We start from the raw sequence: 25297 nt of genomic DNA, 5'->3' as shown, positions 1-25297 counted from the left end.
AGTTCACCATTTCTTCCTCGGAAGTCAGCATTGCTTTTCATTCTGAGCAGTATTTATTCAAGATGTTGGCACAGGGAGGTGAAGCTGGAATAGTCACTGGCTTGCTATAAGAAATTTGGATTGCCCACTGTGATGCAAGTCAAACTACCATGATTCTTATTCAAGTGTTGGGGCAGGTCACAGGGATATCATCTTTATAACTATTTCTTCTGTTATTTTAGATTATTTTCAGCTTGGAGATCTCAAGGATGCAGACATGGCATGTGAAAGAACAAGGGTTACAACCAGCTTGCTCAATCCTGGCCCCTTTTGGCATGAAAGAAACTTAAGAATGATTGGAATGTTTACAATTGTTGATTAATCTTATTTAATCATCTTAATTGGCTATTTTTAGCCATAATAAATATTTTAATATAAAATACAATTATAAATAATGGACAAAAATGCAACATTTTGACAATAAACTAATTGTCATCAGGCAAAAACAAAGAATGGTCAGTTAAATGAAGGTGGGTGTCAGAATCCTCGCAAGATTTAATAGTAGATTGTTATGTTGGCTAGTTTAGCAATTGCTGTTTACATGCTCCGGTTCTGCCATTGTAAAAGGGGTGGGGGAGAAGGAATGGGAAACCGTTAGAAGCAGATGGCTCCTTATCACAGGCTCTGGCATGCTCAAGGTCGTATCAGCAAGGGAATCAGGAGACCAGGAGGTAAGGGGGCTGAAGGAGGGAAAAGTAAGAAAAACAACTTTTGGTGCGCTCAAGCTCAGTCTTAGCAATGCTTTGGAACTGTACACTTGTTCTCAATAAATGAACTTTCTTTTGAATCAATACTGGTTGCAAGGAAAGTTACTGGATTTGGGATCAGCGGGTGGCAGATCGTTACATTTTGCTAAGACTCCCAGTGAAGACTTCCACCGGGGAGATTGTCCTGTGGGGAGTCCGAAGCATCACGTTGACCGGGACCTACCAAGCAATGGGATGGCTGACGATCTCATTGAGGAAGTGGAAGAGAGGCTGCATCCTCCTCCGTTGGAAGTTAAGGTGATAACCCAGGAGGAGCTAGTGGAATCATTGCGCCAAACCCGAGCGGAGGCGAGGGCAACGATAATGAAGGGATGAGGCTCTCCGATGAAAGGTTGCATGGGAAAACTGGAAGGGCAGATGGGGTCCCTATCCGATGATGTGAGAACGTTAAAGACCGCGGTGGATAAACTGCTCATAGGGGGATTTACGCTCCCTACACGAGAGTCAGCAGCTACACCGGGAGGAACAGAGACAGTGGAGCAATCAGCTGAGGGAGAGACCTCCAGCGAGGAGGAGGAGGATCTCCCACCTAGCAGAGCCAAAAAGAGCCCGATGCAGCAGTGGGGCATCTCCATGAAATTCGGGGGAGATGCTGAGCAGCTTGCCTGCTTTATCACCCAGGTTCGGATCTACATGGAGGGCTATGGCAGATTGTTCCACAGCGAGGAGGAGAAGGTCTCCTATGTGTCCAGTTTTTTTGAAGGCGTGGCAGCTGAATGGGTGGTTGGCCTGCACCAGGCGAAGGATCGGGCTTTAAGGAAATTAGAGGATTTCATGGCGGCTCTCTGCATGTACTTTGAAGACCCGTGCATGGTGCTAAAAGCACGACACGTCCTGGAAAGGATTAAGCAAGGGTCCAAGACAGTATCCGAGTTCACTTACGAATTTCAAGGTTTGGCACAGAGGCTGCCTGACGTGCCTGAGGAGCTCCTAATCGAGTTCTTCCAGAGAGGCTTGTAACCCAATTTACTGCAGTGCGTGATGTGCCAGGGTTACCCCAAAACCTTTAATGGATGGGTCGCTATGGCCGGTGAGGTGGAGGAGCAATGGCGCACTGTAGAAGCAAGAACCCAACTTCCGCCTTTACCCAGAACAAAGAAGATGGCGCCCAAGGCGAAGACCAGCACGCCGGAAAGTAGCCAGAGCCATCACATCTGTTTCAACTGCAGGGAGCCGGGGCACTTTGTTGTGGTGTGCCCTAAAGTGAAGCCGGAACCAGGAGGTAAGAAGATGGAGCAGAAGGGGCTGAAGTCTTGCAAGCCCGGCAAGAAAGAGTCGGCGGCTGTCGGCAGCGAGGCAGGCGCTGGAGCAGCCACGCACGGTGGCAGTAAAACCCGGAGGTTGTTAGCTCCACTCTCTGACAGGTGGCCACTCTTCCAGAGAAAGAAAGTAGTTCACGGGAGGACTCGGAGAGTGAAGAAATGGGTGTGAGTCCCATTAAAGTTTGGGTGGAACTAAGAGTGGTGAGGATGAACCAGAGGGTGGAGATACAAGCACTGACAGACTCTGGCTGCTCTTGTAACTTGATTAATCCCGCCCTCGCTTGGGGTTTGAGTCTCTTTAAAGAGACTCAAAACCCCTGTGATTTTTACCCAGCTGGACGGATCTCCAGTGGGGGGAGGTCCGGTGGAATATCATACTGAAGAGCTCAAGCTGATTATGGGAGACCATAGAGAGACTATTAAATTCCTAGTAACTTCCATGGCATCCAACCCAGTGCTTCTGGGCATGAATTGGTTAAAAAGGAAGAACCCAGAAGTAAACTGGGAAGAAAAGATTTTGCATTTCCCGAAGGAGGGAGGAGTGGAAGTTGAAGGAATTAACGAGACGTTGTCAGAGGGGGAGATGGGCGCTGTGAGGGGGGAAAAGGCAGTGGAGGCTGCAACTCAGATTCCCAAGCAGTACCGTGACCTGCAGGAGGTGTTTAGCGAACGGGAGTCAGATCAGCTACCCCCCCATTGCGCCAGTGACTGTGCTATAGCGATTAAACCTGGGGCTAAATTCCCAAGGAAGAAAATGTATGCTATGACACCCAAAGAGTTGGAAGCCTTGCAGGAGTTCATTGATAAGAATCTAAAGAGGGGCTTTATTGTACCTATGCATTCTCAGATTGCTGCACCAGTGCTTTTCAGGGAAAAGAAGGATGGCTCTTTAACAGATTATCGGGGCCTAAATGCCATTTCTATAGACAACCGGTATCCACTACCCCTAATGAAAGACCTGTTAGCCCATTTATCCAAAGGGAAAATTTTCATGAAGCTGGATTTAAGGGATGCTTACTTCAGGGTGCGAATCCGTGAAGGAGATCAATGGAAAACCTGTTATGCAGAGTGCAGCTATAACCACAGTTCATGCCAAAAATACACACCAGCATTAGAGAGATTTAAAGAATGCAATGTCCTTATCTTTTTCTCCAAAGAAATCCAGCCAGAAGTTATAAAACATAACTGGTTGTTTATTGAGAAAAATAAAAACTACATAAAATACAAGTTTCATGCAAAACATAGAAAAAAATCACTTCTTCTCATATATGTGGCATCCAAGACTTATCCAACACACAAGTTTAACAAAGTCTCTAGCCAAAAAACTCTCAGAGAAGAGGTACACTACTTAGTTATTAGTTACTACTACATAACCTATAAAACTGATTACATGATGACTAAAATCCTACTAAGACAGTGAGGCATACAATCACCCACAATTTATTGACACTATGCACCTCCCCTTAGGTAACTAGCATACAGACGCCAATAGGTGGCAGTAAATAGCAGTATACGTGCAAACTAGAAAAATAAATGCAGATGCCCTGACTTTTGTAGTCAAAACAATTGTTTGGAGATAAGCAATTTGCATTTCTTCCCATGAGAATATCCTAATAAAATCGCCTTCAATTTCCCCCTGGGGTGCTTCCGTTATGAAATAATGCCGTTCGGATTAAAAGGAGCAGTGGGGGTGTTTATGCAACTCATAAATGAGGTGTTACAAGAGGATTTGTACCAGGGGGTGTTGGTTTATCTGGATGATATCTTGATTTACACTGAAACCATGGAGCAGCATGTACAATTAGTCAGGAAGGTACTAAAAAAGCTACTGGAGGCGCAATTGTATGCCAAGCTCTCTAAATGTGAATTTCAGCAAATTGACTATTTGGGGTATAGAATTTCGCATCATGGAATTGAAATGGACCCGGTCAAGGTGAGGGACGTCACGGGTTGGTAAGCTCCCCAAACCAGGAGACAGCTTCAAAGTTTCCTGGGCTTTGCTAACTTCTATCGGCAGTTCATACCCAACTTTGCACAAGTAGCACTCCCACTCACAGACTTGTTGAAAACCAAGGGCAAGGACAAGGCAAAGGCCTCAAAATCTGGAGCCCCCTTGGCCTGGACTAAGGAGTGCCAGGAAAAATTTCAAGGTTTAAAGCAACTGGTTATGGCTGAACTGATCTTAAAGCACCCTGATCTAGAACAGCCATTTGTCATCCAGGCAGATGCTTCGGATATGGCAGTGGGAGCTGTGCTGTTGCAGAAAGGAGGGGTGGGGGAGATATTTCCATGTGCGTACATATCCCAGAAATTTTCAGAAACAGAAAGACACTGGTTGGTGTGGGAAAAGGAGGTGTTCGTGGTGCACTGGGCTGGAGACACTTGTTGGAGGGATCACCCCATCCCTTTGAAATTTGGACTGATCACAAAAATCTAGAGGCCTTGACTGCACCGAGGAAACTGTCTCCCAAGCAAATGAGATGGGCACGATATTTTCATCAGTTTAACTTCTCCCTGAAGTACATTCCTGGGGGAAGAAATTTCCTGGTGGATGCCCTGTCTCGACTGCCTCAACACAACAGCAAGTGAGAGGAAGTGGTCGCCCCTGTAATTTCATGTGCCCAAGCAGCTTTAACAGTGGTCACTAGAGCTCAGAGAAAAAGGGGTGAAGAACAACCAGAAGGAGAATTATTGAAAAAATTAAATGCCCAGATTGCCCAGGATGACTGGTTTAAAAACAATAACCAATCCCTGGTAAACAAACAGGGGACATGGTGGCAGCAAGATAAGCTGTATGTCCCTGCAGACGCTAGGAAGTGGGTGTTGCAAAGAGGCCATGATAGCAAAACGGCTGGGCACTTTGGCTTTGTGAAAACTTTACATCTTCTCAGACGTCAATTTTGGTGGCCAACTATGAGAAAAGATGTAGGGGAATATGTGGGTACATGCCCCACGTGTGCAATGGCCAAGAGGAGGGGGGGCAAACCAATGGGGCTTCTACAAACAGTGGCAAACCCAGAGACTCCTTGGAAGCAAATTTCCATGGACTTTATTATAGACTTGCCAGAAAGTAACAAAAAGACAGTCATCTGGGTAGTAACAGACCTTTTTTCCAAACAAGCCCATTTTGTGGCATGCCACTCCCTTCCATCAGCCCCCAAACTGGCTAAGCTATTTATACAACATGTCTACTGAGCTCATGGTGTCCCAGAATGAGTAATTTCGGATCGTGGGGTCCAGTTCACCGCCAAGTTCTGGAGGGCGTTCCTAAAACTACTGGGGGCATCGCAGGGCTTGAGTTTGGGGTACCACCCCCAGACGTCAGGATCCTGTGAACATCTGAACTCAGTACTAGAACAATATTTGAGATGTTTCATTAACTACTAGCAAGACAACTGGGATGAGCTGTTACCTTTTGCTGAAGTAGCCTATAATAATGCAGTGCACCAAAACACTGGCCTCACCCCTTTTAAAATAGCTACAGGACAGGACTTTGTACCCATCCTGGAACTACCTAAAGAGTCCACTCAAGTCACTTCAGTTGATGACTGGGTCCAACAAATGATGCAAGTGTGGCCTCAGATTGCTGCATCATTGAAGGAGGCCAGGGCAACGTACAAAAAATTTGCAGATGCTAAGAGAACCCCAGAGAAAGACTGGAAAGTAGGCGACAAGGTTCTTTTGTCTACCAAGCATCTTAAATCATTACAACCTTCGAAAAAACTTGCTCCAAAATTCGTAGGTCCTTTTGTTATTGATAAAGTGATTAATCCAATCTCAGTACGATTGCAGATGCCTGCTACATTTAAAAGAATCCATCCAGTCTTCCACTGTGATCTACTTAAACCCTACAAAGAGTCGTCTCAATGGCATCCCTCCCCATCGCCACCTAAGCCCATTATGGTTGAAGGAGAACAACATTGTGAAGTTAAAGAAATACTGGACAGTAGAAAACATAGAGGGGGGATTTAGTTTGTAATTCAGTGGAAACATTTTCCTAAATCATTGGCTGAATGGGTTGACAAGAAACATGTAAAGGCTCCAGGTTTAGTTTAAAAATTCTATAATGCTTATCCTACAAAGCCTTAACAGTTGGAATTGTTGTTATGCCATGTTTTTTCTCTCTCTCTCTTTTTACAGAGTGAAGAATATGAGTCATCTGACTGACATCCTCACTTGTGGAGGGGCGGCATGTCAGAATCCTCGCAAGATTTAATAGTAGATTGTTATGTTGGCTAGTTTAGCAATTGCTTTTTACATGCTGTGGTTCTGCCATTGTAAAAGGGGTGGGGTGGGGAGAAGGAATGGCAAACCGTTAGAAGCAGATGGCTCCTTATCACAGGCGTTGGCATGCTCAAGGTCATACCAGCAAGGGAATCAGGAGACCAGGAGGTAAGGGGGGTGAAGGAGGGAAAAGTAAGAAAAACAACTTTTGGCGTGCTCAGGCTCAGTCTTAGCAATGCTTTGGAACTGTACACTTGTTCTCAATAAATGAACTTTCTTTTGAATCAATACTGGTTGCAAGGAAAGTTACTGGATTTGGGATCAGCGGGCGGCAGATCGTTACATGTGATCATATGTCATATGATCATTCCTTCGCTGAGATGTCACATGATTTGTTTTGTGGTTCATCTAAGGAATTCTGCATTCCATGTTCTTCCAAGTTCAATGCTCTTTTCTCCAAAGTTTTTAGGCTTGCTATTTCCATTTTAATTACCTTTTTTGCAGGGTAGCATGGGGAATGAAAAATGGCACCTTGTTGCACTTCTTTCAGTCTTTGGGGTGCTATTTTGTTCTAGCATTTTGTACTGTATCTTGATTCATTGTTACTTTCAGCAAATTCTCCTGATCTTTTTCATTTATATCCCCTTGTATGGTATAATGATTGTTGTAATGTATTCTTGTTTGTTATTTTTTAATTTCAGTGTTTTGATGCCCTGTCAGATTATTTGACAGTTGGTTGGGTCAATGAATCAATCAGGATGAAACTGGCCCCATTATAAAGGATGTTCTAGAGAGTATCTGGAAAGGAGAGATGGCCTGGGTGTAGAAATAATGAAAGTTCTAATGGAGTGATAGAAGTCCTGCAAAACAGTAGGATCTTTTTTCCTATCTATCCTTCCTTGAGTGGGATCTTGCCACTATGACATGACTTTACACTGCATCCTTTGAGAGATAACCCCCCCACATGTTATTCATTTTAATCTCATGAACCGTTTAAACTAGCCTTCCACTCTGCAAAAATTTGTACCAGCAACAAGTCTGAAATTGACCAGCTTGTTCCTTTCAGGTGAGAAACACAGAGCCTTGGCCTTTTGGAACAGGGGTCAGCAGCTACAGCTTCACCTGGGAAAAGCAGGAAAATGTTATCTAGTCTACTGAGACTTGTCTTACTAGGACTGCCAAAGCTTTCATGAAAGCTGTAGGTTGGGGTTTCTCTCTTACAGTCTTTCTAGATTGTATTTGGAAAGATGATGGAAAATGGACAACATTTGAGGCACTGTGATATTTCTTTATGTTTGGCTAGAAAGTAGGTAACAAATGGTTGGTCCTGAAGGATCACCATTGTATGTATGTATGTATGTATGTATGTATGTATGTATGTATGTATGTAATTAATTAATTAATTAATTAATTTAAACCAATTGCTCATTCTTTCAATTTATATCAGTTATGATTCTCAGCCCAGACAGAATCATTATGTAAATATGAATCAGATGTCCCCAATTCTCAAGGGCCAGTAAAAACCACATTGATTCATGGTACATAGTATCATGTACCATGTACAGTATTTGCATTTGATAGAGAGCACTCACTGGAATTCTTTCTTAAGAGCTTCATCAACTTTTCTACAATAAATCTATTTATCGGACCTCTTTGCCCTTGAATGCTTGTAGTCCAGCTTGTCAACAGAAACCTGACACAAGGATTCGGGGTGATATTAATGACATCTAGCTCTATTACTTTCTCAGTGGATGAGGAAGTAGAAGTGCCACAGCAGTGCATGAAATCTGTAATGGGCATGATGAATGAAATACACAGAAACTTATTAGGACACAATCCTATTTTGGATAAAGCTGCAGTTTAGGCCCATTCTAGAGATACCCTTGCTACAAGACACCCAAGCAGTACCCATGCCATGTATGTTACTGCTGTACAAAGATTACTATAGTACCAATATGTTTTCAAGTACAAGGTGAAGTATCAATGTTTTTCTTTAAATTGCAGGACTTGGGTATTTAAAGACATTTCAAGGAAGGTGTGTTTACATACTAACCCTCCTGTGTACTTTGAAGTCTTCTTGATCCATCTGTATCCACCATCTGAAATAAGGTAGGTGGTAAAAAACCTATTGGCTGTGACAGTCCATTTTTAGAATTCTTTTCTTAGAGAACTGTGCCTCTCACACTTTTTAAAAAAATGTATTCTAATTAAATATGATGCAATGTATTATAGTTGGTCCTGAATGTTGCTGTGTCTTTGTAAACCCAGCCCCCATCTTCCAAAAAATTGCCTCTCGAATCTAGCCCTTTTCAATCCCATTAGTCTGATTAGGGGGCCCTGAATTCTTACCTTCTCTTTACAGTCTGAAAAGGCAACTGAAAACGACAGCTTCATATTATCCTCACAGTTACACTCGGCTCGGCTGGGCTTGTTAGCACACTGTTTGAACTTTCCAGTATTCTGTGGAAAAGATATCTGTTGATCTGAGGTTGTGAGATCAAAGAATGAATAAACAGTGATCTGGTTTCTGAGTCAGTGAGACTTTTTGACTGTCATTTGTTCCACACATAAGCTCCTAAATGGTAGAGTAGGGATGAAAAGGGATTTGCAACTGCTTTTCATTGTTACAAGTGGCTTGTAATTTATGAATGCACTTGCATATTGACATAATGATAATGCATAAGAGCAAGGCATATAACATTTGTATATTTTTTTAAAAAATCATGGCATTCAAAGGACTTAAAAAAACAGTAACCAAAGCTTACCTGTGATTCTTTAAAATAATTTCTCATTTTAGATTTGCCTGGGTGTACATTATAAAAATTATCTGTGAGTGGAACAGCGATTCCCATTCTAGATGGTGGTCTATAGTTCACCTGTATTAACAGCAACAAAACTGTTGGAGAATATGGTAAGTGTTTCAGCATCCTTTTCCTAATCCCAAATCTAACTTCCTAATTACTAGTATCATTGATTCCCAGGAAAATACCCTGATTCCACTGAAACTGGTCTTTGAAAATTGTGCTAGAAATTCCAGGTCCTGGATATAATTTACTTAATCAAATATGTATACCCAAGAGATTTTTAAAAAATAAATTAGCAACCTAGTTGATGGGTACATCTGTAATTATGAAGAAGTGTTGTAAGCCCTGGAGAGAAAAACACAAGAATTTAGCAACTTCTTAAAAACCAAACTGGTGAGGTTGACAAACAAACCAACCCCAAATGTACAACAGGCGAACAAAACCTCTAGCTATGTATAAGGGAGAGACAGTCTTGGTGCTGCTGCAAAACCCATAGTTTTCTACTTACCAGACTATTGAGACATTCTATTTCACAGAAGGCAAATGGATTACCCTCAGGAAATACTTACACAAAATATCCACCCAACTCACACACAGAAGAAAGAGAGAACACATGAGCATATACAAGCCAAATAAATTACAGATGAGAGAAAGAACTTCACCCAAAGCTTAAGTATAGCATATCCCTTTGTTCCCAGCCACCTCTGGCCTCTCACTCCATTTCCCCCCAAGGACCCAGGAACTGCTCTTCTGGGATTCCAGGCAGCAGAAGCTGCTTCAGCTTCATGCTGGAGTCCTGAAGCTTAGCTGTGATTCTGTGACCTACAATCAGTGGGATCACTGGGCTTTTCTAGACTCCTGGAGTTTGGAGGAGCATGGGAAATTAGAGGTGCACAGTTGTTTCTGATGGATCCAAAAGCCAGAAACAAAACAAGTCAGGGCTAGACCTAAGTTGTTGTCCTCCAAGAAGGGGATGAAAAGTATGGTTGCGCATGCAGCACTTCCCATTCAGTCTTCAAAAGATGCATCAAAACATGCAGGAGCAAAAATATAACACTGGGAATAGGCACAACTGCTTTAAGGCTTCACAGTTAGGTCCTACATTCATGCTGCTATGTGCCGGAGACTGAATCCAAACACTGCCCAGTCCTAATGTTTTGTGACAAATAGCTTTGACTAAGAACTTTGCAGGACCTGGACCTCTGCTTTCACTATATATTATGATTGTATGGTTAGAGCAACAGAGACATCAGCAGAGATCAGGGCATCTAAAAGTGGTTTGCAAGAAAACACAAAATGGGAGATGTTCAGAATTTCTTTCAATGGTATTTCTGAACATACTTTATCATTGTCAGATGGCCACTGTACTTGTTCTTTTTTTTTTTTTAAGATGTGTCCTGTGCTCTGCATTTTTTTTTGCTGTCTATGCTTCTTGCATTGGTAACATGTCATAGAAGGACTTATCAGCCAATGGTGTCCTCAACATATGGTAAAAAAGTCAAGATGGCAGCTATGACAGTATGATTGAAGCTCTGTCTATTTTTTATGTGCATTGCACATGCAGCACACATAAAAATATGAGCAGAGCTTCAATAACACTGTTGTGGCTGCCATATTCATCTTTTTGATCACACCTTGTGGATATCACTGTAGAGTTTTGCCTGACTTCTAGTTTCTGTATAGAGAGTCAGGAAGACTAGATACTACTGGAGGAGTGATTGTTCAGTGAAGACTGACAAATTCTCTCATGTTATTTACCTCATAATTATACTTGAAGATAGGTTGCTATACAATGCTATCTCACAAATAAGCAAAGTACAATAACTTATATTTTACCCATGACAATTTTGCTATAGTATTCTTGTCCTTTAAAAGTTTTTTTTTTAATAATTCATTTTCTATTTAAAAGAATGGTTAAAATGAAATTCAGTGCCATACTGCCATCCCAGGTAGCATGATTCTATTATCTTATGGGTAGCTCCATCTTTGAAATAGTGTAATCTGTGGCCAGAGAGCATATTGCTACATTTTTGTTTTTCTCCTGTCTAGAGCATTTAGGAAATTCTTTAGGATCCTTACCGGCAGAACTTTCAAATATTTACTAATCAGTGAATTATTGTACTCGAAGCTATTCTCCTTAGACAGCCAGTCTGATGTAGACAGTTTATAAGGCAGAACATAGTGCATTACTTTAAGGTAGGAGCAGGAATTCTTCAAGGTTAATATAATACATACAACATCGCATAAGAGGCTGGCATATGGCATAATCACAGCTATGGTGGTTTTACCCTAGAGACGATAATTTAAAAAACATAATATTAATTTGCCTCCAACATAAAATAAATAATAATTATTATCCCATCATAAGGCCTTCTCTATGAAAGCCCAACCATTAAAATAATGCTTCAATATTTGTGCTGTCTTTAACTGGAATCGTTCAAGAATTTTAATTTGACAAATATGTCTTCAGTGGTTACATTCTTAATTAATCCAGTACATTGAAATACAGCAGACATATCTATTTCAAGTGAATGGTCCCAGTCAGCTAAAATGAGAAACAATAAAAGTTATTCATAAAAGAATTATATTCAGTTGCTTTCAAGAATCTTGCAGTGCAGTCCCAAAAATACTTGAAATTCTAATTGGGCACAAGATAGTAGGTGTCACAACTTTATATACAGTAGTTGGACTGGGGCAGATGCATTCTCATCTTCATACAACCTGCTTCAGGCATTCTCCTGAGGGGCAGTGGCTTATGGTATGGAGCATGGTGGGGTTATGCACACTGGTCATGCATCCTTACATCCCTACCTGTACTTCTTCCTCCTTGACAGAGCAAGAGGAGTTCTACTGGCAGCTTGCTTGGATATGAGTAAAAGTCAGTATTGAATTGTGGATCCTGCTTTATCAGCATATGTAACCTCATGCAAAATTATATCATGTTTAAGTGCATATGAGTACAATTTCCATTTAGGCTGCCTCATTTCCACCTAAGAAAATCTGAAGGGACTGAAGAAAGGGAAAGGCCAGTTTGCACGGTGCTATATTATACATTTTGAGCCTTCATACAATTCTGGTTTGTTTTTCAAAGTTGCCTCAAAGTGCAACTTTGTCAGGACCTGGATAGGAATTGTGTACCTCTCTGGGTCCTCATAGCCTCTCAACCACTTCTGATAGTATTGACCATAGCATCTTCTGGACTGCCTGCAGAGCTTGGGGATTTGGGGCATTGTTTTGCAGAGGTTCTGTTCTTTCCTTTGTGAATGGTTTCACTCTGTTGTGCTGGGGAAGAAGAGGTTGGCCCGTGGCCCCTCATTAAGGAGTACTGTCAGGATCAGTCCTCACCGCCCAGCTTTTTAACATTTATATGAAACCACTGGGGAAGGTCATCCAATAATTCATAACTGTGCTGATGACATCCAACTATACATTACTACCCTGGCCCATGAGGGAGATGCTGTTGTTGTTCTTCTTGGCACTGGAGGCTGACAGGATCTGGACAGGAGAGAACAGGCTCAGACTGAATCTAAGCAAGAAGGAGTTGCTGTTTATACATCATGGTTCTTCTTTAGTATCAGTGTTATCCCTGGACAGACAGACATTACCTGTCCAGGAGAAGGGTCATGATTTGGGGGGTTCTTCTGGACTTGCAAACCACTTCATGGATCACTGCCTTGTCGTGGCGAAGGGGCTTGCGTAACTCAGTGAAGCCATGAGCTATACCATGCAGGGCCACCCAAGACGGACAGGTCATGACAGAGAGTTCTGACAAAACGTAGTCCACTGGAGAAGGAAATGGCAACCCACTCCAGTATCTTGCCAAGAAAACCCCATGGACAATGTTAAAAGGTTAAAAGATATGACACCGGAAGATGAGCCCCTCAGGTCGGAAGGTGTCCAATATGCTACTGGGGAAGAGCGGAGGGCAATTCCAAGTAGCTCCAGAAAGAGTGAAGCGGCTGGGCCAAAGCCGAAAGGACGTTCAGCTGTGGATGTATCTGGAAGCGAAAAGAAGGTCCGATGCTGTAAAGAACAATATTGTATAGGTACCTGGAATGTAAGATCTATGAACCAAGGCAAGCTGGATGTGGTCAAACATGAGATGACAAGATTGAACGTCGACATCTTGGGAATCAGCGAATTGAAATGGACGGGAATGGGTGAATTTAATTCAGGTGACCATTATATCTACTACTGTGGCCAAGAAACCCTTAGAAGAAATGGAGTTGCCTTCATAGTCAATAAGAGAGTGGGAAAGGCAGTAATGGGGTACAACCTCAAAAACGACAGAATGATCTCAGTGCGTATCCAAGGCAAACCATTCGACATCACAGTAATCCAAGTCTATGCCCCAACCACTGATGCCGAAGAAGCTGAAGTTGACCGCTTCTATGAAGACCTACAACACCTTCTAGAACTAGCACCAAAAAAAGATGTCCTTTTCATCATAGGGGATTGGAATGCTAAAGTAGGAAGTCAAGGAGTAATCGGAATAACAGGCAAGTTTGGCCTTGGAGTACAAAATGAAGCAGGGCAAAGGCTAATAGAATTCTGTCAAGAGAACAAGCTAGTCATAGCAAACACTCTTTTCCAACAACACAAGAGACGACTCTACGCATGGACATCACCAGATGGTCAATACCGAAACCAGATTGATTATATACTTTGCAGCAAAAGATGGAGAAGCTCTATACAGACAGCAAAAACAAGACCCGGAGCTGACTGTGGCTCAGATCATGAGCTTCTTACTGCAAAATTTAGGCTTAAATTGAAGAATGTAGGGAAAACCACTAGACCATTCAGGTATGATTTAGATCATATTCCTTGTGAGTACACAGTGAAGGTGATGAATAGATTTAGAGGATTAGGTTTGGTAGACAGAGTGCCTGAAGAACTATGGACGGAGGTCTGTAACATTGTACAAGAGGCAGCAACTAAAGACATCCCAAAGATAAAGAAATGCAAGAAAGCAAAATGGCTGTCTGATGAGGCTTTACAAATAGCTGTGGAAAGAAGGAATGCGAAAAGCAAGGGTGAAAGGGAAAGAGATAAGCAACTGAATGGAGATTTCCAGAGAATAGCAAGGAGAGATAAGAAGGCCTTCTTAAATGAACAATGCAAAGAAATCGAGGAAAACAATAGAATGGGGAAGACTAGAGATCTCTTCAAGAAAATTGGAGATATCAAAGGAACGTTTAGGGCAAAGATGGGCATGATAAAGGACAAAAAAGGCAGGGACCTAACAGAAGCAGAAGAGACTAAGAAGAGGTGGCAAGAATACACAGAAGAAGTCTACAAGAAAGATCTTAATGTCCCTGATGTCCATGCTGGTGTGGTCACTGACCTTGAGCCAGACATCCTAGAGAGTGAAGTCAAGTGGGCCTCAATAGTTTGAGCATTCTTTGGCATTGCCCTTCTTTGGAATTGGAATGTAAACTGACCTTTTCCAATCCCATGGCCACTATTGCATTTTCCAAACTTGCTGGCATATTGAGTGCAGCACTTTAACAGCATCGTCTTTTAGTATTTTAAATAACTCAACTGGAATACTGTCATCTCCACTAGCTTTGGTTAGCACTCCATTGCTAACAACAAAGCTAGTGGAGATGACAGTATTCCAGTTGAGTTATTTAAAATACTAAAAGATGATGCTGTTAAAGTGCTGCACTCAATATGCCAGCAAGTTTGGAAAATGCAATAGTGGCCACGGGATTGGAAAAGGTCAGTTTACGTTCCAATTCCAAAGAAGGGCAATGCCAAAGAATGCTCAAACTATCGCACAATTGCACTCATTTCACATGCTAGCAAGGTTATGCTCAAAATCCTACAAGCTAGGGTTCGGCAATACGTGAATCAAGAACTACCAGATGTATAAGTTGGGTTTCGAAGAGGCAGAGGAACTAGAGATCAAATTGTCAACATTCGCTGGATCATGGAGAAAGCACAAGAATTCCAGAAAAACATCTACTTCTGCTTCATTGACTATGCAAAAGCCTTTGATTGTGTGGATCACAATAAACTGTGGCAAATTCTTAAAGAGATGGGGGTCCCAGACCATCTTACCTGTCTCCTGAGAAATCTGTATGCGGGCCAAGAAGCAACAGTTAGAACCGGTCATGGAACAACCGATTGGTTCAAAATAGGGAAAGGAGTACGACAAGGCTGTATACTGTCACCCTGCTTATTTAACCTATATGCAAAGTACATCATGAGAAATGCCAGGCTGGAAGAATCACAAGCCAGAATTAAGATTGCAGGGAGAAACATCAACAACCTCAGATATGCAGACGATACCACCCTAATGGCAGAAAGTGAAGAAGAACTAAAGAGCCTCTTGATGAGGGCGAAAGAGGAGAGTGCGAAAGCTGTCTTGAAACTCAACATTAAAAAAACTAAGATCATGGCAGCTGGCCCCATCAATTCCTGGCAAATAGAAGGGGTAGAAATGGAAGCAGTAACAGACTTCATTTATTTGGGCTCCAAGATCACTGCAGACGGAGACTGCAGCCATGAAATTAAAAGACACTTGCTCCTTGGGGGGAAATCTATGGCAAACCTAGATAGCATATTAAAAAGCAGAGACGTCACCTTGCCAACAAAGATCCGCATAGTCAAAGCTATGGTTTTTCCAGTAGTAATGTATGGCTGTGAAAGCTGGACCATAAAGAAGGCTGAGCGCCGAAGAATTGATACCTTTGAACTGTGATGCTGGAGAAGACTCTTAAGAGTCCCCTGGACTGCTAAGAGGTCAAATCAGTCAATCTTAAAGGAAATCAACCCTGATTGCTCATTGGAAGGATTGATAATGAAGCTCAAGCTCAGATACTTTGGTCACCTAATGCGAAGAGAGGACTCTTTGGAAAAGACCCTGATGCTGGGAAAGATTGAAGGCAAAAGGAGAAGGGGACGGCAGAGGATGAGATGGTTAGATAGCATCACTGAAGCAATGAGCATGAAACTGAGCAAACTCAGGGAGGCAGTGAAGGACAGGAAGGCCTGGCACAATATGGTTCATGGGGTCACGAAGAGTCGGACATGACTTAACGACTGAACAACAACAACAACTGGACTTGCAAACGGAGGCTGTGGCTAAGTGGGTCTTTGCCCAGCTTCAGCTATTACATCAACTGCATCCTTACCTAGTGCAGGAGGTTTTCTGGCATGGACTATTGATTACTGCAATGTGCTTTACATGGTCTGCCTTTAAAGACTATCCAGAAATTAAAATTAGTCTAGAATGCAGCAACCCTTGTCTTAAGTGGCTCCTGATGTTGGGAACATACTATGCCAATATGGTGGGCCCAGCACTGGTTACTGATTCAGCTCTGAGTACAATTTAAAATGCTGGTGTTAACTTATAAAGTCCTTCATGGCTAGGCATCTGGGTACCTGTGGGACCATATCTTCCACATTTGTTTTGTCCTGCATATTAGTCCATACTGAACGTATCTCTGTTGTATATAGTTAATATTCCTTTAATATTCATTCCCTAGACTTGGAGTTCCTAGAAAAGATTTTTAGTATAAGCAGATCAAAACCAAAACAAATTTATTGTGCAATATGTATTCGATAGAAAGCACTGGCATAAACATTCAATATCTAGATACACAGTAAACCTTATCAAGTATCTTGAGCAAAGCTGTCTGTGTATTACCTGTTCAAAAAATTTACTTTGAACACTGATATTGACTATATAATTTTGATTGTCATCCCAGTAATCTTCTGTCACCACATCCAGTAGGGAAGGCCTTCCAACTATTAGTCTCATCAAATACCTATGAAATATTAGGTAAGCTGTGGGTTGAAACAACCATGAAAATTATATTCATGTTTACTATTTGCTTTCTGCAGAATAATCCCAATAAAAGGAAGAGGAACACTTAGGATATTACAGATCAGTTAGGTAGATTATAAGTTCTAAAAAACAAATAAAGCTGAATAAGGTATTAACTGGAGCTAGTCATTACACATTGTTCCGCATAAAACCAGATTTAGGGTTTTGCATCTTATTGTAAAGAAAGAAACAGGTGTATGATAAATCTTACTACCATTTTCTGGCCCTATGCAGACATTTAGTCTGCACAATCAGTGAGAGATTGGGACCATGGTAGTTTGTCCCATCCAACTTGGTATAAGGTTGAATGAATGAGATTTCACAGTTGCATAAGGGCTATCATGTGAGGAAACCAACACACACAGGTACAATATGAATCGGAAGTGTGAGTTTCCAAATAGTAATACAGCAAAGAAAAAAATTAATTCATTTTTCCCAGGATTTACTACTTGGCATCATATACTGTACCTAATCCCTGAATTCCAGGGTGTGTAAGACCCCTGAGAACCCAGTGAGCTTTCAATGGCCACCCTTGCAGTGCCCTTATGCCAGTTAGAATGTGCCAATGATTACTTTATAAATGACAGGGGCTTGAACTCAGAAGGGAGCCTTGATCCTCCAGACTAGCTTTACCAGTTTGCTTTTCTTGCTTTTAGATGCAGGACCTCTGTGGGTCTTGAACCTTTTGTTTCATGTATCAAACCTTATGTGTTCATATCCAGAATCCTGATCATATTTGGGTAGTTCTGAGCATGCTTCCTACCACCTTGTTTGGTTTTCCTAATCCACCTGTTTTCCCTAATTTCCATTTGCAAAGGCTGTTCCTTCTCCAGTGACATCAGTGCCATACTGTATATCCTATAACTCTCAGGGACCAAAACAATGTTTTATAGTGGGAGGAACTACCCTGCTATACTTGAAACTCCAACCCGCAATCACCTTGTTTATAATTATTTAGTACTGAGTTCCCTGTGAATGTGTGTTGTGCCTTGGGTAAGAGACAGTTAGGTTGGTGGCTATTTTTCAATTGATTGAAATAAGGGAGCAAAACACTTAAAAAAAAAACAAAAACATAGCCCTCACATAGAAAATAAAATTGCCTGTTCCTGTTTCATTTAACTGAAACGATTGGAGAGATGAATTGTGCTTGATAGGGATCTACCATAGCTAGATAGGGGTTTAATGACTTCTGTGGAAGCTACAATGCCAGCCCATCTTTTTCGCTCGTCTCTTTAAATGCTACAGGTAGTCCTCGTTTAGTGACTACCTTGTTTAGCAACTGTTTGCAGTTACGATGGTGATGAAAAAGTAACTTTACGACCAATCCTTGCATTTACAACCTTCACAGGCCTATAAAGCAAAGGAAAGCTGAAGTAAGATCATAAGCACTGTCATTGTTATACTTAGTGACTGCTTTGCTTAACGATCGAGTTGCTGGTCCCAATTGTGGTTGCTAAACAAGGACTACCGGTATTGCCTTACTTAAGTGCTATTGCTTCTAGTCACCTATGCTAATAGCTCTATTCATGATAATCTTTAATTTTATTCTCAATAATCTTGCATTAAAAATGATAAGGGCTTGAAAGGCAATTAATTATTAATTAGGCAAGGATAGGCAATTTTTTTCTAGCATGGAATCAATCATCATCTAAGAAATTTTGCTTTAGAAGCTTAAATTAGTGGTCAAGGCTGAATTTTTTCAGCCTTCTGATTTTTAACCTCTGGGGCACAAATTGAAAGATTCAGATAAATGAGTTGAGCATTTCAGAGACCTGATATTCCTATTCTGAACTTTTTAAAGATAAAAATGGCCAGAGCTGTATATGCCCATGGGCTCAGGTTGCCTACCAATGAATAGCAGTGAATATTTGCACTGAAATTACTGAAAACATACATTTAACTGAAATTAATAGTTTCATACCTTTAAAAACCTATTGTATATACGTTTATAATGCATTAAGAGTTTACAAAAATAGATATATATATATATGATTCCAAAGGTCTTACCAGTATTAACTGGAGTTACTTTGAATGAAAAATGCAGTTTTGATCTAAGATCCAGGTATTTAATGGCATGGAGTGGTAGATCATCAAACTGTCGTATTATGTATCTACACGTGTCAACTACAATTTTCCATTTCCTACCATTCGTTGTGCCAAAGTCATATAAAAACCACTGGTTAGGTGGAAGGGGTTTGTTTAGAAGCACTCTCTCAGGCATAGTGGCAATTCCTAAAGCGTTATGATCATCCAACACCTGAGTAATGAATAAACTGCTGGAGCCTGGAATCACAACTGTCTTCTCAACATCAGATGTCCTGAATACATGAGTACCTAAAAAATCACACACACAAACCTGTCAGGACATTAAAAATGTGTTGACCTGATTATGAATAAGGTTAATTTACTCAAAAGTAACTACATGACCTGATGCCAGATTCACTTAGTATAAGGAATCTTAGATTTCATATCATAGTTAACAATATAGGGCAAATTTTCACCATCATAGTCTACTAGCCATGTATGGTAGCCCACTCAGATTCATTAAGCTTCCCATTCTGCTTTAAAATGAGGAAAACCTATGGGCTTTCTGGGAGCTGAGGATGAAAGCCTTCTGCCTCAGGTGATTCAGAAAATGGTAAATATGTGCACTTATAAAAGAAAGCCTAGGAGAAAACTACCTAGTCCATTTTTAGGAGAAGGGGAAGGAGAAGAATGAGTAGTTTCTAGTTTTAGATATCACAGTAATACACTTAATGCATTAAAAAAAGTATAGCCTTTCAGATTTTAGAAAATGCTGATATTTAAGAGAAATATTCAGGAGTACAGAAACATGGCTCACATAAGGAAATTCATCCAAAAGTTCTTCGTTATCAAATGATTGACATACCTGCAGTAGTAAGTTGAAGGCGATAGAATGTAGTGCCAGGTGAAGGAGGCCGAATGGTTAATGTATTTGCTGTACAAGGGCTGTCAGTTTCAGATTCAACAGGAAAATGATCCAGAACATTTACCATGATAGATGATACAATTCCTGTAGGATTCATCCTTCTGAGCACTTCAGTAATTATCCCTGATCCTCCTGGCCTTTTTTAAAAAAAGTAAATATTTATTATTATCTTGATAGGTTTGTCAAATTGCATTTTATATGCAGCATAATTACAGCTTGTCATATGCCATTCTTCTCTCTCAGAAGCCCTCTAGGTCTGGTTCTGCTTCCTGCTTTGGGGTAGCAACTTAGTAGTTTCTGCTGCTAACATCTGTCTTCTAAGGAGTGTCCCCTGGTTCAAAATAATCCCTCCTTGATTCAGTATGGCTTAAGAGGGGGCAGAGGAAAACGTTGGCAGGCTTTCAAGTTTTGGTCATACCTTCCAATAATAAAGTAGAGTTCCAATTGTTCCTTGAGGGGTCATTTCTTGGCCTGCCTTGAAGGGTTGACAATTGGCCAATATTGAAGTGAATATTCTAGCATCTTCAACAATATATACTGTAGGTCTATAGTTTGAAATCTCTATGTGACCCTTCCCATCTTTTGAGAGGACTCTATTGTAGATTTAAATCAAGTCTGGAATTAAACCCTCTTGTGGGATAGAATTATAAAAGTGGCATAAATATGGCATTGCTCCTTAAATTCCTCATAAAGAACTGGTGAACTTGGAGCTGTATTTACTGAATAAATAAAATAAATAAGCTTTATTTACTTAATAAATAAAATTTTGATAATTTTGATAATAAATTTTATTTACTTAATAAATAAAATAAATTTTGATGAATTTAACTTTAGTTACTTAAAAGGCTTAATTATATCCTTAGATTCCATTGAATACATTGCCTAAATCAGTTGATTCCTAGTTGCTTTGTAATAGGTTGGACTGAGATTTCTTTCAAATAATTATCCATGTCTATTTCTTTATGCTAAGTACTAATACGCAACTGTTGATAGAATCTCTGAAAATGTCTGTACACACCCTAGAGTGGAGGCTCCCGACTTACACCAGCTCCCCTTCCAGGGGTCTCTTAAAATGCCAAGTTTTGTATGGCTCTCCTAAAATTCAGTAGTGTGGGAGCTAGTTTAGGGCTAAAGAGGGTCTACAACTGTAAAGGGTCAAATCCTTGGGACCTACAGGTGACAGTCTCTAAGATAAGTCAATACTTTTATTTATTACTATCATCACCTGTCAGCCTTGTGAGGTAGTCCAGACAAGGAGTACACCCAAAAGTACTAGCTCTACTTTATTGTAAAGTTACATTAACAGCATCTTGCAAGTCTGACAGTACATCTCTCCCCCCTCACCTTTACAGTCCAAGAAACTAGGGAGGGACCCTTCTGAGACACTGCCATGTCCCCATTCCTTCTGCGGGCTCAGCTGCCTCTCATCTGACCATTGCCTATTCTGTGGCTCTTCCTCCTGTCTCCCAAGGTCATTCCCGCATACCATTATATCACCCCTCTAGATTTACCATTGTTTAATGGCATAATATTGGTCAAATTATTTGTTAAAAAACCTACTGTTGTTCTTTAGTTTTGGTGTGTATTTTTTTAAGAAACAAAAGATAGGCTTTATTTTTAAATGTAAGGATCTAATTTAGCTTTTCCATTGAGCTAAAATAATGATGTAAGATTTAAATAATATTTAATGTTCAATATACAGGAATGATAATCTGTTTGTGTATTTTCCAGTTGCTCTTCCCCTTCTTTCAGCCCATGGTATATATCTGCGTCAATTTGTTAGATAGCGTGTTCCCTTTTCAGCTCAATGTTCTGTTAACTGTGTTCAATTTTCTTTCAGTGTAACTGGGATATAATATCTTGAACCCATTACCATGTCCTTTGGGTTGATATCCTGTGGAAACTCACATGTTTGATTGCTTGAAGTCTCCAACTTCTTATTATTAATTTGGCAGTTCTGTTGAAGCCTAAACTTGCTAGGCAATAGGCCAAATTAAATGAGAAATTTTCCCCAGCCAGTTTGAAACTGGCATTTCTTTTTGAGCCATAACATTCAGATTAAAAACTTTTGGACAAGCTCCATGACAAATAAAATCATCCTTTGGTAATTTGGGTTTAGTGGAGTTCAGCATGATGTCAACTTTAAGGGCACCTCCATACTTTTCACTCCTGCTGAACCCTGATAGGATTTCTTTGGGCTTGTTTTCCCTCCTGGATTCTACTGAGCATAAGACAAGAGATAAAGCCTGAGGCAGAGGAAGAGAGGTTTGAAATTATCTGTCACTGACATGTCACAAGGGAATGTTTTATCAGTAAGTTTTAAGAATTGAGGGGGGAGTTGTATCTAAGAATTCTGTGTCTTGGGTATTAGAAGTAGGTAGAACTTCTAGAGAAACTATGTCAGTGTGAAGCTCTAACAGGGCTTGCTTTAAATCTTCCAGTGCCCAAAAAATATCAGCTTGTTCTTCCTCTGGAAATTTTCTGAAAGAGGTTTGAATTAAAGTTTCCTCTAGAAATTCTTCAGATGATGACCTTATTAAGGACTCACTCACATTTGCTTTGCTGTTTATTTGCTTCACAACTTATCAGTAAAGTTTGCAACCACCTCTCTGTGTGTTTGTGCATGTGTGGCCTGAGACAGGACAGTTTGTTGCCAACCCATTAATTCCCAGTTGCCCCAGGGGTAAAATTCTGCTACTGGCCATGCTGCAGCCAGAAGACAAATAAACAAGCATGGATCAACTTGCTGCTGAAAATGCCCAGCTGACTCAGCAGGTTGCATTACTCACAGCTCAGCTGCAAGCACTTCAAGCTCAGCTATTGCAATCTTCCCAGATGAAAATGTCCCATAGCATGCCCAAAAAAGTTTGATGGCACACTGTCTCAATTTCCTACCTTTTGGGCACAATGCAATCTTTATATGAACCTGCATCCTGAAGACTTTCCATCTGACCCATTTTGTATGGGCTTTGTGATTAGTCTATTGTCTGGAGCAGTATTTCTCAATCAAATCCCATGGAGAGAGCAGAATATCAATCATAGTGGTGCCATCTAAGAATGTCTTCAGTTCCCAAAGACCCCCAGGCCTGATGATATAACCAGGACTTGAGGGATTTCCTAAACAATAGCAGAGAAGAAGAAAGCCTAGGGAGGAGGGAGAATGTTCTACAAGGAGGGAGTCATGGCAGAGAAGGCCTGCGTCCTGGCACCCACCAAATGCAAGTCCCTGGCTGATGGAACCTGTAGCATACCTTCCCTGCCGGATCTAATGAGATGGGCTGATGTAATTGGGGAGAGGTGGTCCCTCAGATAACTTGGCCCCATGCCATGAAGGACTTTAAAGGTCAAAACTAGCACCTTGAATTGGACCCGGGACCAAACTGGCAGCCAATGCAGCTCGCAAAGCAGAGGTGTAACATGTGCTCTTCTAGGAGCACACATTACTGCTGCGCTGCTGCATTCTGCACCAATTGAAGCTTCCAGATACTCTTCAAGGGCAGTCCCTTGTAGAGTGTATTATAGTAGTCCAATCTGGAGGTGACTAGGGCATGAGTGACTGAGAGCGGAGCCTCCTGATCCAGGAAAGGGCACAATTGGTGCACAATACGGACTTGTGCAGAGGCCCTCCTAGCCACAACTGCCACCTGCTCTTCAAACAGGAGTTTCGAGTCTAGGAGGACCCCCAAATTATGCACTGGATCTGTCTGGGGCAATGCCACCCCATCCAGCACCAAAATTGGTATAATCCCAGAACTGGCAGGACCCAAAACCCAAAGCCACTCCGTCTTGCCAGGGTTCAGTTGAAGCGTGTTGTTCCCCATCCAGACCCTCCAGGCACTGGGATACAGCATTCACAGCATCACTTAATTTGCCAGGGGCAGAGATATAAAGTTGGGTATCATCAGCATACTGATGATATCTCACCCTGTGGCAACAGATGAGCTCGCCCAGTGACCTCATGTAGATATTAAATAGAAGAGGGGAGAACACCTAGTAGGAGACGAGGGCGGGCCTCTCCTTCCCAACCATCATTGGCTGGAATTGACCCTGGAGAAAGGAGGCAAACCAGCACAGCACTGTGCTGCCCATCCCCAGACCCCTGAGCTGATCCAGAAGGATACCATGGTCGATGGTATTGAAAGCTGCTGAGGTCAAGTAGGGCAAGGATGGATGCACAATCCCTATCCCTCCCACGCCAGAGATCATCCAAAAGTGCGACCAATGCTGTTTTGGTCCCATATCTGGGTCTGAATCCTGACTGAAAAGGGTCGAGAGAATCTGCTTCATCCAAGGCCCTCTGAAGCTGTTGCACAACCACCTTCTCAGTCACTTTTCCCAAAAAAGGGAGGTTAGACACTGGATAAAAGTTGTACAATATGGTGGGATCCAGTGATGGCTTCTTGAGGAGGGGGTGCACCAAGTCTTCTTTAAAAGGTAAAGGAACAACCCCCTCCCTCAAAGAATTAACCGCCACTAGAGCCCACTCACATGACACCCCCTGGGCTGCTTTCACAAGCCAAGAGGGGCATGGATCTAGAGAGCAGGTGGCTGAGCTCACAGTTCGAAGGACCCTGTCCACTTCCTTGGGTTCAACAGGTTCAAACTGTTCCCAGATAACCGGGCAAGACTCCACCCCAGGCATCTCCTCTGGACTTGCAACAAGACCAGTGTCTAACTGTGAGTGAATCCAAGCAATTTTATCTGACAGATGCCGAGCAAATTCCTCCGCATGCCCCTACAAAAGTTCTCTGGGCCCCTTTACCCAAGAGGGCTTGCGTCACCCGAAACAGGGCTGCAGGGTGGCAATCTGCGGATGCAATAAGGCAGAGAAGTACTGTTGCCTCACCACCCTTACCTTACGCCACAAGATAGGCCTTAATAGCAGCTTTAACCCATGTCTGGTTGAGCTCATCCTTGACTGAGCACCAGCAATGCTCTAGACATCTCTTCTCTCGTTTCATCTGTGCCTTAAATTTGTATTTTAAGAATGAGCACTACTTATTTTTCCAAGGAAACAGACAAATGTTTTAAAATTAATAAGACCAGAATAATTAAAAAAAGAAAAAATAATACCTGAATAATTTATTTTTAACAGATGGTTCTTAAAATGTATACTATTGGTATTTACCGATATTCTATGCGTTTTCTTCTTTGTATGCCGGAGAATGTTGGTTTAGTACCTTTTGACCCATGGTGAAAAAACAGCATTTGTTCTTCAGTAATATACTGTGCAGATAAAGGACCATCAAAACCTAAGTCAACCTCCTGAAACAATGTGAGGAAGTAATTATTTAATTTCTCAGTTGTTTTATGTCATAGATGTACAACTTGTTTAACCATCTTAGGAAAAAATCTGAAAGGTTCTCAGCCAACAACATGGTACAGTGTACACACAAAAATGCATGTGCATACATGTC

At 41.5% G+C, this 25297-nt stretch overlaps 1 protein-coding gene across 1 annotated transcript in view; it reads right to left on the bottom strand.

Annotated features, from left to right (window-relative positions):
- CATSPERB (catsper channel auxiliary subunit beta) overlaps positions 1-25297 on the bottom strand; it is a 71601-nt gene that overhangs the window by 7217 nt on the left and 39087 nt on the right. Inside the window, exons 16-22 of the mRNA XM_088145072.1 lie at positions 25009-25145; positions 19821-20017; positions 18938-19264; positions 16751-16890; positions 11176-11385; positions 9058-9168; positions 8642-8752 (exon numbers count right to left, since the gene is read on the bottom strand). Coding sequence (XP_088001198.1) covers positions 8642-8752; positions 9058-9168; positions 11176-11385; positions 16751-16890; positions 18938-19264; positions 19821-20017; positions 25009-25145 — 1233 coding nt within the window. The remainder of the gene's footprint in view (positions 1-8641; positions 8753-9057; positions 9169-11175; positions 11386-16750; positions 16891-18937; positions 19265-19820; positions 20018-25008; positions 25146-25297) is intronic.

This window comes from Python bivittatus, unplaced genomic scaffold (genome assembly GCF_059951505.1).
Source record: "Python bivittatus isolate LINGU-HERP-01145 unplaced genomic scaffold, Pbiv_v1 ctg000480_np1212, whole genome shotgun sequence".
In the NCBI taxonomy this organism is placed as follows: Eukaryota; Metazoa; Chordata; class Lepidosauria; order Squamata; family Pythonidae; genus Python; species Python bivittatus.
Note: the sequence above shows the minus strand (reverse complement) of the source record. Positions and strands in the feature narration are given on the sequence as shown.